The sequence below is a fragment of the Silurus meridionalis genome, chromosome 16 (assembly GCF_014805685.1).
Source record: "Silurus meridionalis isolate SWU-2019-XX chromosome 16, ASM1480568v1, whole genome shotgun sequence".
NCBI classification, from domain to species: domain Eukaryota; kingdom Metazoa; phylum Chordata; class Actinopteri; order Siluriformes; family Siluridae; genus Silurus; species Silurus meridionalis.
The window spans coordinates 4,834,527-4,849,492 of NC_060899.1; the positions used below are offsets into that span (position 1 = coordinate 4,834,527).

The 14,966-nt window shown below is 37.6% G+C and overlaps 1 protein-coding gene across 5 annotated transcripts; it reads left to right on the forward strand.

Moving 5' to 3' along the window:
- Positions 1-1,804: 1,804 nt before the first annotated feature.
- On the forward strand, positions 1,805-11,979 carry zgc:101663 (alpha-1,3-mannosyl-glycoprotein 4-beta-N-acetylglucosaminyltransferase C). Of its 5 annotated transcripts, none has more exons than XM_046869767.1 (5): positions 1,806-5,422; positions 6,444-6,550; positions 6,671-6,792; positions 8,010-8,130; positions 8,763-11,979. In XM_046869767.1, the coding sequence occupies exons 3-5, from the start codon at positions 6,679-6,681 to the stop codon at positions 9,893-9,895; spliced, it is 1,368 nt and encodes a 455-aa protein (XP_046725723.1). In that variant the 5' UTR covers positions 1,806-5,422; positions 6,444-6,550; positions 6,671-6,678; the 3' UTR covers positions 9,896-11,979. The 5 variants fall into 5 exon arrangements, with proteins under 5 accessions (XP_046725724.1, XP_046725723.1, XP_046725722.1 ...); XM_046869766.1 differs by having other exon boundaries at positions 1,806-2,237; XM_046869768.1 differs by lacking the exon at positions 6,444-6,550 and having other exon boundaries at positions 1,805-5,422.
- Positions 11,980-14,966: the final 2,987 nt, after the last annotated feature.

The following is a 14,966-nucleotide window of genomic DNA, read 5'->3' on the forward strand; positions in this document are numbered from 1 at the left end:
CAGTTGCCGCCCCTGTGTCTTGTCTCCCCACACTACCCTCTTGCCAGGTGCTCTGGGCTTTCCAGGACAGCCAAGCCGACTCGGCTCTGTCCATGGCGCCCCTACTGGCAGTTGAGTTCAGTGCGCTTGCACTTCTTTGGGCGTGGGTCCGGGGACACGATACAGTTTTGGTATGATTGCTTCGCTTGCAGTCGCCATGGACAACAGTGAAGAGTTGATAATGTCTTAGACTTACAGTCTAAACAGTGTACAGTTTTAGAAGGAAATGATTCTGGTGTCAGCCAGATGAAGACAAGTTCCCTTTTGAGTCTGGATACTCTCAAGGTTTCTTCTTCATGTCTTCTCAGGGAGTTTTTCCTCACCAACGTCGCAATTGCTTTGCAAATTCATGAAAAATGTATTCATTTCAAATTTATGTCCTGAGTGTTTATACACTATATGGTCAAATGTATTGAGACACTTGACATTTTCAGGTCTATGTGGTTCTTCCCCAAATGGGTATTACCATGTTGGAGGTACACAATTGTATAAGATGTCTTTGGATGCTGTAGCATGAAATAAGGACGTGGTAGCTTAGTGGTTAAGGCATTAGACCTTGGATACAAAGGTCATGAGTTCAAATCCCAGACACACCAAGCTTCCACTCCTGGGCCCCCTGAACAACACCCTCAATGATCTTGAGTGGCCTGCTCTTGAGCTTTGACATCAATCCTACTAAACACCTTTGGGATGAATTGGAATGCTGATTGCACCCCAAGCCTCCTCACCTACACTAAATGAGCTCAAATCTCTACAATCACACTTTGCAATCTAGTGGAACATCTTTCCAGGAGGATATTTTAAGAGCAAATGGACTGGGATATCAATCAATATCAATGGTGAGGTGTCCACAAACTTAATTTTTTGCATATAATGTATTTCTGTGAAGGTTTTTTTTTTTTTTTTTTTTAAGTATGTACATAAACAAAAATAATAAAAGTGCATCATTCTGCAGCTCAAAGGCACACAATTTTTTTTTCTTTGTTAGTATTTTTTGCCCTTTTTTTTCTGCTGATATGTTCTTGAGATTATCCAGTTGTTTCCGCTGCAGCAAACCTGATATCAAGACACTACAAATATTATAAGCTGGTTTTTGTTTGTTTTCCCCCCAAACAGGTCAAATTTCATTGTGTGTTTAGGTTAAGATATTAGCAGCAGAAATCCGATAGCAGCGTAGAGCAAACACCTATTGTTGCCTTAGCTACCCTAGAATGTGTACAAGCACGGACAAGCGGGTGCACGCGTTCAACCCAATGAGATGTTTCTGAGACAGATTGATTATTTGACACCTTTTCTTGTAAAACTATAGCGTTTCTCAACAGATCTTTCGATAGTAATTGCTTTCAAAAACATGACCACGGAATGTAAACCAAACTATTTAACTTGCACTGCAGTATTAATCATCCATCAGGTTTTCATGGAATTTGTGGAATTTTCATGAAAGGTGGTCACACACGAATTAAAAGCAATGTCTCTAAAGACCAACGATAGATTTCTAGAGCCTGTTCTTTCAGCACTCATAACCTGAAAAATCCTAAAGGCAAGACTCTGTACACCAAGCTTTGTGATCTTAAAGAAAGCCTGGCCTATGAAATTATATAAGTTGTATAAAAAAATATTGAATAATATTTGCTCTATACATTCTTTAATAAAACTTATATAAGCTCTTTGTCTCTGTTGCTTTGAGATGATGTCCATTGTTAAAAGTGCTCTACAATTAAAAATTAATTGAAATAAGTCAAACCTGAGATCTACATTTTAAACATTTTATAGGCCAGGCTTTCTTTAGGATCATTAAACAAAGCTTGGTGTATAGACTCTTGACTTTAACTCCCTGAGATGGTATGAGGGGGAAAAAACCTTGAGATGAACCAGAGAGGAAGTAATGTTCTCACTGATAGATATAGCAGGAACTGTGTGCGTGCGTGTGTGTGTGTATGTGTGTGTGTGCGTGTGTGGAAGGCAGAGAATCTCCATCAGCCCCATGACAGTTAGTCGTGTTGAATGTGTTTTATGAGGAAGTAGGAGTGGATGTGGGTGTGGTGAATATTCCTTGGTTTAAAACCTATGCATAACCTGTAGAGAGCGTTACCTGCTTTACATGACTTGTGTGTGTGTGTGTGTGTGTGTGTGCTCTCATCCCAAATCCACCTGTGAGCCTGAATGCAGTGAGCAGGTTCAGATTGATCCAAACTTGGGTGAGTGTGAGCTCTAATTCATTACCGAACGCTTTACCTTTCACTGTGAGCTTTTATCACATGACTGACAGTCTGCTGCTGTTGCTGTAAATAATAATCTACGGTGTTGTTTGTGCAGATAAGCAGTTCTAGCCAGTTGTGAAAAATGCTGTGAAGTAAAAACGCTTTATAAATTCGTGTTAATAGTGTATTTGAATGAATTCAAATAATGGAAAGTAAACCATTGCTGAACCATTAATTTCAAATGTAAGTTGAAACATTTATTAAGTCATTAAATGAAACAGGAACTGCTTTGTAGGAAGCTTAAACTTGAGTGAAACAAAATAAATATTTGGTGTTACCACCCATTGACTGCAAAACAGCATGAATTCTTCTAAGTACACTTGCACAAGTTAAACACGGATCTTTGTGGATGTAGACATCCTCTCCTGTCTCTTCATGTAATCCCATACTTTATAATTTTGAGATCAAGGCTTTGTGGGGGTAAAACTATTTCTTCTAGGACTCCTTGTTCTAATCAGCACTGAAGATAGTTCCTTCCTGCCTGAATCAATCCACCCTTTAAGATCATCAGGCTATGGAAACCATCAATATTATACAGTAGAACAGAACGCTGCGTCACAGACAGGTTTCTCATGCAGCAAATAAACAAATCTTCTTACACTGAACCTCAGCTGCGCCAACTGCATACATCTAGCAGAAGCATCAATATAACCCTCATATTTTTGTGCATTTTTATCCCCTATGCATTAAGCTTTTCCTGGGAATTTGAAAAACTCTTTTGAACTATTTTGGCTGACCTTTTCTCACAATGTCCAGCTTTTCTAGAAAAGTCTGTCTTGAAAACGGCCTTGTAAGTTTATCTGCAACCAAATCAATTTCTTCCCCTCTGTCACAAGTTAGTTATTACCTATTTTATGAGTTGCTCAGTAGCTCCTGGTTCCATAAAGTCAACTTTCTGTATAAGACTGTAGAAAGGACATTACTTACAATCTTACATTCCGGTGCTTATTTTAGTTCGCACTCTCCGGTGTTTTATGATTTATAATCCCACTCTTTATATCACCCAAATGATGATGAGGTTCCCCTTTTGTGCCTGGTTCCTCTCAAGGTTTCTTCCTCATAACATCTTAAGGAGTTTTCCCTTGCCACAGTCGCCCAGGCTGCTCATCAGGGATAAATACACATCGGCCACCTTAATTCTTGAATTCTGTAAATCTGCTTTAAGGCAATGTCCATTTTGAAAAGCATCATAGAAATAAACTTGACGACAAATTGTGGAATAAAAAAATAAAACAGCTATTAAATCCACACATATATTTCAGCTTGTGCAGTTTGCTACAGATGCAGTTTGTGAACACTGATTAGTGCACTCTCTAACCATCCAATCAAACAACGTGAAAATGCTGACGTTACGGTATGCCTGCTAGATATCCCCAATGTCACCAACAGGTCGTCAAACGCGCCGACTCGTTTTGTGGCATTTTTTCCTCATAACGTATTTTTTGATCGTACAGATTAGAGCAATACTTTTATTTTTATACACTCATTACAACAAAACAAATGCCTCTTCACAGGCACAAAAAAAACAACCTGAATCTCAGTGCATACTTGATTCACAGAAATAAAAAAATATGTAAAGAAAGCTCAAAATGTCTACTTTTCAATAAATCACACCGAAAACGAATCTCTGATTATGTAATCCGTATGAAACTTAAGAGGTACACTTTTTCCTGTATCACCTCATTAACCGTGTGTTTCTCTAGTAATGTACTGTTGATTCTGAATGCTCACAAAAGATTGCTTTGTTAACAAGTGAAGTGACAGCTGTAAAGTGATTGGATAGGAACGGCTAGTACACTTCTTGCAGTGTACAACCGAGAAAAGCTATGAAACTAAGGAAAGCAAGTTTGCCTCTACATAAAATTTTATTTTTAGATATTTTTTTTAACAGTTTCTATGTAATGATCTAATCACTCTGTGTGATAAGGCTTTGTCATTGGAAACCTCATCGAATTCAAATATGTTAGAATGTTTGTCTAAGAACCTCCTCCTAAATATCTTCAGATTATTAATCAGGAAAAACTTGATCTTAACACGTGTTTGATTTAAAATGATCAGTGTGGGTGTAGGTATTCAATCCAGTCATATGAGAGCCTCACCTGATTCCACCTGGTATTTAGATGACCATGGTTTTTCAGGAGACTCAGTAAGGTGTGGCTTCCATTTGCTTAGAATGAGCACCTGCACCCACATCAACCTCTTTCAGATAACACTGGACAGCCCAGGTGTAGTCAGTAATATGCTGAGTTGAAGAGGTCCAGAATATGTTTCAGACGTTAAGCACAAAGGTTTTATCATGTGAATTATTATTTTTTTTATTCTACCCTTGAGCTACCACCATCCCCAAACAAGTCATGAAGCTGTCTCTGTCTATCCAAACTTTCAGTGTTTATTATAGTATTATTGCAATTCTTTTAATTTTTTTTCTTCTTTCTCCAAAAAACAGCGTGATATTTTTCTGGCTGCACTTAGAGCTTACATCCAGCTCTATTTTCTCTCCCATTGCACTTACTGGGCAAATTGATGGGACATTAAGGACTATTAAATAACTGACACGAGGTCCATCCAAACAAATCCGAGCTGTAATTTAATATATTTGCAGTTTTTTTTAGGCCATGTAACTCTCACTTTCTGAGGTTATGCTTAAAATCATATTATCTTATCATGTGCTTTAATATATTTTTCTTTTTTGGACTTTTGAAGAATATCGAATATCGAGTCAATCTGGTATTTTGTTCCAGAAAGAAAATACTACTACACTAAAAAAGTAAAAATGACTGGATAAACTACAAGCCCACAATTTCCTTTGTTTTCATATCATAGTTTTTCTGTCAATTTCGCAAGGTTTAATTCTGCTAAAAAGTTTCAGAGCAGAATTGTGCCAACAAGCAACACCCTGAAATTTCTGTGTTTTTCTGTATGCGTGTGTGTGTGTGTTTGTCAGAGAGAGAGAGAGAGAGAGAGAGAGAGAGAGAGAGTGAGTCATGTAGAATAGCACACGAGATCAGCGAAAGTGCACTTCGAACTGTATTAGTGCTCGATAGACATCTTTATTAGCAAAAAGGGCAACCAAACACACACACACACACACACACGTACATGGGACAGAAGCTGTCTTTAAGGTAAGAACCTTTTATTATATATTTGGATGACAAAAAAATGACTTCTTTCTCTTGTTCTTCCTCTTCCTTAGTATCTTTTAATCCCCAAAGCTCTTCAAAATGTCTCCTACATCCTCTCCACGTGTCCCTCCATGTGTTTCTTAAGGTTCTCTAGTTTCCTTCACAACAGCACTAGCACTTTACCTGACATCACCCTAGTATATGAATGAGCCTGAGTGTATGGTGCCTTGACATGGACTGGCTTTCCATCGTCACTACAGAGGTTTCCCAGGAATCCAGAGCAGCCCAGCCCAGGATAAAGGTCTTGCATAAGATTAATGATTGAACAAGAACAAAATACAGAGACACGTGCAGACAGAAATAAATAGCTGACAGGCAATGGTGAAAGTGTGCAACAGTTGGGGGAGGAAATGAAGATAGCTCAGGAAAGAGCTGCTGAACTGTAAAGACTTTCATTTCAATTCAAAACGAATGTAGTCTGAAATCCAAAAAAATGCAAGGCTTCAGACTTTTCGGTTCTATTTTTTCAAAAGAGTAAAGTAGTGAGAGATTTCTGGGTTTTCTATTTCTATTTTTTCGTATTTTTTTTTTTTCTTTCAAGTCCACGGTTTTTGACGTGTTGATCATGTAACACAAACACACCATTTATGTCCACACTATGTAGGCATATAGTGTGGTTAGACAATGCGTGTTTACTGATGAAAATCAAATGAGGAAATAAAAAATAAAATAAAATAAAAAATAGTAATATCTTCGGTTTTCTTCTTCTTATCTAGTTGCAGTTAAAGCTGTTAGGGCGTAACTGTTTATTGGTTAAAAATTCAGCTTTGCATCCATACACACTGACACTCACACACACCATTCTTAAATTAGTTGGTGACCTGGCTTGTGTTTTTGCACCCATCTCGAGCTTGGTGTTTTGTGTAACATTGCAGTTTCCAAGACACAGAGTTCAGTACGCTCATTGATTTAATCGTTACCATCGTTATACTGATGTTGCTGTTATCTTGTAAAACCACAGAATGGAGAGAGATGCCTGAAGCTCTGGTAACTTGGGGCTAAACTATATATACTATATATATATGGACTGGACTTTAACTGCTGATTGTGTGACACTCACTGAATAAGGTAGATAATTGACTAAAATGCAACCTAATAACAAATGTAACCCGGTTTATTCATGTAAAGGCAATGTGTAATATAAAGAAAAGCGTGCGTGTGTTATAGTAACCTGCATTTTATTTGCAGACTTCAAGATGAGATGTCACCTGAAAACGCTTATACAGACACTTGTTGGTCTTCTCATCCTTACCTGCATGTATATCTCAATGAGGAGAGCAAAAGAGACGGAACCAGAACTAGAACCCATGGTAACACACACACACACACACACACACACACACACACACACACACACACACTCAGGATCTCAGGATGATACAAACTTTATCAATTTCCCCCATATGTGCAGCCTGTTTTCGCCCCTCCCTCTCTCTCTCTCTCCCTCCCTCTCCCTCCCTCTCTCACACAACCTCTTTCAATTTCTATATCACTCTTCATGTCATCTTAAAGACTTGATGTTTTTTTTTAAAGGCAGTCTGTTTTCCCACATGACCCAACTTTGATCCGAAGGCCACACATGAGATGCATCATGTGGTTACATAGACAATGACTTTTTTCTTCTCTTAAAAAAAATAAATAATAATAAAAAAGAACATCTAATCCCACCCACTTATCTTGCCAATCAGGCATGAATAAAAAACAATAAAAAACTATAAACATACAAAAATACTCGCTAGTCAATTCAAGCAAATTACAAATTGAAGTGTATTCATTATAGTATTATCCTTCTCTCATATATTATTCTTTGCTTCATTTCCCATTGTCCTTTTTTTCCTCATTTTTTGGCCCTCCTGCCCAATCAAAACTTACTGTTTTCATAGCAAGTTATCATCCTGCCATTAATTATAATATCTGCATTGTTTGGTTTTAGCTCTTAAAGCTGTATTGTTTCTGGTTTCCTGGTTTCTTGAGAGACAAGAACCAAACCCAGAGTGGTCACAGCAGCAGTAAAGTCATTTACCATTTGCTGACATTATAAAGCACATTGTGTACACTTAATGTGCATTGGGTTAGACCTGGTATTTTGGCTATTATTTAACTTTGGTCCTGGTTCCTCCCTGTCTTGTCATGGTTACATTTCTCAAATGTGTTTTGATTTCTCTGTTTTGCAAAGACATTATTATTATTATAATCGAATTATATTGTCTATATGAGACGATCGTTTGTTTTTAAAAGCCTGTGGTTTCTTTTTAATGCTTTCCATTATTCCCTCTCATCCATTACTTCCTTCATATTTAATTTACGCTTTTTAATTTCGCTTATGTAATTGTGCTATAAACTACTTATTATTAATAAGATGACAAAGCTTTTTCTGCACCCCCTAAAAAAGGCTGGTGTAAACCATAGCTGGCAATTTGGGCATAAAATTTACTGAATAAATCACACAAGTCATATCCACTATAGGAACTACTAATCAAATTAGCCACAACGGCGTCACACTGAATGGATCTGTTGTGTGTTGCAGAATGCTGCCTGGCTAATGGGGAACTACAGCAGTGAAAAATGCTCTCAGGAAAATCAGGAATATATCCCTTGTCTCAGAGCTCTTGTTCGAGTCTTAGCTGGAGAGATTTCGCCTCAGCAAAGTAAGAACAAACTCAGGTTAATATATGTAAACTTCACCAACAAGAATGAGGATATGAAAATACACACCCAAATCGTCTATTCCGTATTTTTTCCTCCCACCAAAACGTCAGCTTTTTGCGTTGAGAAGATTGTAATAGCTTATAGTAATAGCATAGCTTAGTTTAGCATTGTCTAGAGTGCTAATTTAACATTTGTTGTTAACTATGTTGCTTCACAAGAATACATCACAGCTTAATTGAAATGTTATTTTATTTTGTATATTATATTTTCTTCAAAAAGTGCAGGTATAATGTAGTGAGTAGAGACCAGCTCAGAGCAAATGAATGACAAGAGACAACAGAGTGCAAACAGCATTACAGTTACATTTCTCAATGCAATTAGTACAAACAGCACCACAAAATAGATTAATGCATGATGGTGCACAGTTTCAGTATTTCCTGATCTAAACTACGGTGTGAATTATAATAATTGAAAATGCACAAGGCTGAATTTCTTCAGTATGGCATTTATGAATTTTATCAGAACAAATGTACACTTTACTATAAGTGGAATATTGATTGCAAGAGACCAGACAGGATTCACACTTTTACTGTACTGTTAAACCACTTCTAACAGTTTTCTTGTTTGGCAGAATATCTCACTGTGGGCCTCTCTTCTGTGAAGAGAAAGAAAGAGAACTATCTTCTACAAACCCTTCACTCCATCTTTAATCAGTCTTCGGAGAAGGAGCTTGCTGAGATGGTGGTCGTGGTTCTTTTGGCTGATTTTGACCTGCACTGGGTTCAACAAACTCTAATCAGCATTAAGAATCAGTTTTCAGCAAGATTGGTCCAGGGTCAGCTTGTTGTAATTCATGCCGATCAGGAAAACTACCCTCCTCTGACAGGCCTGAAAAGAAATTTTAACGACGCTCCGGATCGCGTGAGCTTTCGCTCAAAGCAGAACGTCGACTACGCCTTTCTGGTGGACTTCAGCGCCAGACTTTCCAAGTATTACATAATGCTGGAAGATGACGTGAGCTGCTCTAAAGGATTTTTGTCCTCCATTCGAGGTCACATTAACTCAAAAGGATCTTTACCATGGGTGACACTCGAGTTTTCCAAGCTGGGATATATTGGAAAACTGTATCACTCGAAAGATCTATCTCGTCTGGCTCACTTCCTCTTTTTGTTTTACCAGGAAATGCCTTGCGACTTCCTGCTGTCCCACTTTCGTACTTTGCTAATGCAGGACAAGGTCATCCGCTTTCAGCCGTCACTCTTCCAGCACATGGGAACGTATTCATCATTCAAGGGAACGTATAATCACCTCAAAGATGATGACTTCAACGTAAATCCTGCAGATAATCCGCCAGCCTCTGTTTATACTGACATCAAAGCTTTTAAAAACCACGATCCAGACCAAGCGTACAGTCAAGGATCAAATTATTTCTGGGGTGTGACCCCTATAAACAAAGGAAACTTCTTTCTCATGGCTTTTGAGAAACCAGCCATGATATCGCGTATTGTGATTCAGACAGGCCAGGATGGGAAGGACACGCTTCAGTCTGCTGAGGTGGAGCTCGGGGAAAGTGTCTTGAAAACATCAAATGGAGTTGAGTGCACAGAGATTCACAATTTAGGAATTTTAAACAAGGGATATTTTGAGCTTGAGAATATTCACCAGACACTGAACAGATCGGTGTTGTGTTTGAAAATCAGAGTGACAGCAAGTCAGTTGGATTGGGTGATCATAAGAAAGATCCAGATCTGGTTAAAGAAGTGAGGTAGGACAAGATGTCCATTTTATTTAAATAAATCCTAACATTACACTCAGGATAATTAAATACCAACAATCAGATTTGAACATCTCAGCTGATGATTACCTTTTATTTGATTAGTTATGGAAAAGAGGGGGGCTGTGTATCCTGTATCTAAAAGATTATAACCAAAATGGGTCATGTGACCTTAAAATACTACACGCAGTAATAAGTGGCTAGTGTGTCCTATTGTGGACCGTAGAGTGTCCAATTACTGCCAGGCGGCACATGTCACGGGCCAGTCCAGAATCAGTTAGACAAAATGGCAGACAACAGTGTTGTGGAAACAGCATGTTCCTTGTAAACAGAAGATTTCAAGCGAAGTACGAGACAAGATGTTCAACTGCAGTAAGACATTTGAATGACGATCCCGGTTGTGGTATTTCCCAGCCTGCAGTCATTCCTGTGAACATTCGACGCATTCAATGCCTGATCCTGGATAATTGACCTTTAAAAGAGTTTACCGGAGGACAGCATTCCAGCAGCGATGACGGAGTGAATGATGTTTAAGGCGTACTGACAAATCTTTTAATGCCAAATCTTTACGGGGATTAGTTAAATGCTGGTATAAGTGTAAATGTGTAGTGCTTGTATATATTGAGTTTTACTGAGGTAAACTTCAGTCAGCATACCAAAGCTACTGCCAGCAATCTGTAACTAAAAGTTGAGTTGTTCCTTCTTCTGTTACATTCTGTAAAGAACTATATGAGATTGTGTGGTTTCTTTTGAAATGATTGGTTGTTCTCCATTCTGGTGAGAAAATGTAAAAAATGTGACTACCTCAAAACTTATAACTATGGGAGAGAGCGAGAGAGAGAATATCGTGAATATAGTTTGGATGCAAAGATGGGACATATCTGTTCTTACAATGAAGAATGTCAAACTGGCTCTTTTGCTAAGAATGAAGGGGAAATTGTGGTCGTACCTCTCAACTGGAGTGTGTATACGATGGTAGTAGTTCACAGCAAAACACTCAAATTAAGCACATTTATTTCCTACAGCACTTTATTTCTAGGATAACAGCTGTTCATAGCTGGAGGTATCTTTTGACAACATGCTGTTAGTTTTCATTAGGACGTTCTGTCAGCCCCATATAAAGAGGCAAATACCGTCTGGTTCTTCCTCCAAGTTTATCGTCAACAGAGAGTTCTGAAGCACGGTGACACTTCCTTCTTTCACATTTATGTAAAATGCAAAACAAACAGGTTTGCCTACAAAGAAAAAAATTTTGAAGAAGGAACTGGTGAAATGAAGGAAAGGAAATCAAAAATCTATACAATTAACAACAAAGCAGTGTAGTTGATCAGTCAACAATTTAAAGGTTATTTAAAAAAAATAAAAAAATAAATAAAAAATAAAAAGGTACAAGGACAAGACAACTCAGGGTCTGGTTGTTAAAAACCCAACTTCTAAAATATGGGAGATGATCGAGCATCTTTCAGAACTCCTCAAATCAGAACATATCAGATGTTCAATGTCAAGAAACAGTCTTTGACAGGTGGAATGTGGAGTCAACGGTTAAGTAATCTTCTCAGAAGGGTTTTTTTGGCACCCTAGGCAAGATTATTTTTTGGTTCCCCCCAATAGATCTGCCATCCTACCACAATGCTTCACCCCCTCACCATGCAAATATGTCACAACCTTACATAAAAAAGGTTAAATACATTTATCAATCATAGCAAAATTGTCTAAATAAGAAGGAGGCAGTAGGCGCTCACTTTCGTTTCATCCCCCTCCCCCACCCACGAGCTGGTTGCACAAAAAGTGACCACCTAAATTGCCTACGACTAGGAACTGTGCTGCCTCTAAGGGTTCAGTTGGTTTTATAACAAAGAAGTAATAATTTATAACACCCACTGGAAAGTATTTAATGATGTCTCTTAGGTTTATTCTTTTTTTTCTCTTTTTATTGGAAATTAAACTCTCCTGAGGAGAGTATAATAATGATGCGATGCTGTCTGTAAACTAATAAACATTACTACTGACTACTTTTTACACAATGCATGCTTTTCGTTTGTCATTGTCAATGATAAAAAGAGATTTCTATTGAGCAGGCTGTTGTTTTAAAAGTTGTTGTTTTGATGTTTTAAACCTCAACCCGCTGAGTTGCTTTCGCATCTGTGATCAGATAAAAGAGATTTCTCTATACACAAGGCAAAAACAAAAGCTTTTGTTTAGCCTATTGTGCATTTCTGAAATGTGTACATGGGATTTTTCCATTAGTTCCTGTTTTACCTAGAAAAGATGACATCATTAAAAGTTTGCAAGTCAAACACAGAAAGACATTGAGGCTGCAACAAAAATCTTGTATTTATACTAAACAAACATTTGCCTACTCAACATCTTTACACCCTCAGTAGACCACTGTATATATTAATATTTTCAGGAAAAACAATGCTGGTACAACAAATACTGATGAAAAAATGCAGTGACAAACCAATTATTTTTCTGAAAATGTAGTTGAGACATGGCAGATATTGGCGACTGCAACAACATCCTTGGACACGGTTTAGAAATGTAATTCGACCCTTCGGATTGATTCTCAATCCCCTCTTCAAACTGTACACAGTCACAGGCTGCATATCAAACCACAAATTACTGTTGTTATTGTTTCTCTCAGTGTGGTTGTGGGTGCTGTTTCAAATCTTATTTTACTGAGAATCAACAGCACATTCAAGTAAAAGTTAGAAAGGGTTAAACAATGTCTCTAGAGGTACAGTGTTGCTCTGTTTTGCGAGGCTGAGCGTTACAAAAGCTAGGGGGTGAGTAAACAGCTCAGGCGTCCATGGTAACGCGCCCAATGGAAGCGCACAGCAGGTGTTTTGCTCTGTGTTTTGCTCTGCAGATGTCAGAGAGCTCAGCTTGTGAACACACACACACACACACACACACACACACACACGCTCATGGTGAATTTGCTGCTCGCCTGTGGGATGACCTGATCACCTCTGATTTGCTTTGCCATGGTGATACGAGTACCATAGTCCATGGATCTCATGGCTATTTTTAATGGCCTATTAAATATCTGTCTATCTGTCTGTCTATCTGTCTGTCTGTCTGTCTGTCTGTCTGTCTGTCTGTCTGTCTATCTGTCTGTCTATCTATCTATCTATCTATCTATCTATCTATCTATCTATCTATCTATCTATCTATCTATCTATCGCCAAACCACAGCTTACTGATTATTAATGGTTATGGAACATGCATGTGTTATATGATGAACTTTCCCTAAATGGAGTGATGTGTCATCATCCCGGTTTCTTAAACCACACTAATTGCTTTCAATGTGATATAATATGACCAAACTAAATGCCAAGTAAGAGCATATGTTGGCATGTACTTAGCATCCTCTAAATCGCATTATTGCACATGCTTGTTCTTCTTGAATTCACTTAAAAAAAAAAAAAAAAAGGGGTGACTCTTTTCATATTTCATTCATTATACAGTATCTTTTAGTTTAAATGTACTTTAGTGTATACAATAAATAAAATATATGATCAAATATTTGAGGAACAGGCAACATATATTGTGTTTCTTTCAAGTTGATAGAAATGTACCGCCAGTAATGTTATTACTCCATCATCAGTCCCTCCTAAACCTGACAATTTTTCACAAGACAAATTTTATTACATATAAAACAATTATTTATTTACTTACTTAGTTTAAATAAAGTATCTCGGAAAAAACTAAACAAAACAAAAAAAACCTTTTTATTTCAAAGTGAAATGTTGTACACCCCTGTCATTTCTGGTTGGCATTTCAGTGCAGCTCTGTAATCAGGAATTATTTTACTGCCTCTTAGTGGTAATAAGTAGGAAGTGCAGGTGGCATTTTTCCTCGAGCTCACAGGATTAGCCTTTATCCTGCACACTTTTGTGTTTTCCTGCTAACACTAATAGAACATGAATTGTGTGATACATAGGCAACTTGAGGACGTTTGTTTTCCTGAAGTCCTGCTCCTTTTTACTGTTTCATTACCTGTACAGTATCAGACTTCAACCTTTTAGCACCAGGGGCTCAATCAAAGGAAAAACTTACACACTCCTAACCACAGTGATTCAGGGTTCATTTATTATTAATTAGTGTAATTAAGGAATCACATTGTATACGTGATTATCACATGGTGATAGTGACCGAGAGCTTCTTGTGTTCTTAAAGGAACAATGTCGCCTTCATAATTCTGGTGCATTTTCATGATCATGTAACTGGTTTAAAAATATACATTTATGTGATATGTCTATGTGGTATGTCCAGTAGTGTTATGTGAACTGTCTGTCTTGGAGGTCTGAATATTAAAATCCAAATAAGAAGTAATGTGTAATTAGGGGGACATGTATGTTTAGTGTCCCTTTGTCTTAGGTGTGATCATTTCTATGTCACCTCAGCGACTCGGAACTTCCGATGCTGTTCACCACAGTGGTGGACAATAAACACAAATTCATTTTAAAGGGACCACTTTTACTTTTACTGAAGTAAAAGTGGTCCCTTTAAACTTTCACATGAGTAAAAGTACAAAAGTATTTGTTTTGTTATGGCTGTAATGTTCCTATTATCATTTTTGTCACAAGCTCACAAAACTCTTGTGAAAAGACCCTGTTACTCGCAGCACACCAATCTATTAATATAATTATATTTATTAGTCAAAAACGGTTTGATGTCTATTAAAATTATTATGAGCCTAAAAAATGCCACAGGTGTTGTGGCAGGTTTCTTCAGGAGTTTCTTCCATCATTTATTCCTCTCAAAATGTTCTGCTTGCTGTTGAATCTGTATGTTGGTGTAAGTATATAAGGAAGGAACGACTGATTTTCAAAATGAATTTGAGTAAATAGTATAAAGATATTTGACTTTGAAATGCAGTAAAGTTAAAGTCTTGGAAATACTTTGTAAAGTACAGATATACGTAAAAGCTACTTTACTGTTCACCACTGGTTCACCAAAATGATTTGTTCATAATATTTAATGATATAATCCGAAAGCATCTGTGGTTGCCCGCTAATGCTTTCAGTATACATCCCTCTGCAGAAGAAGCAGTGG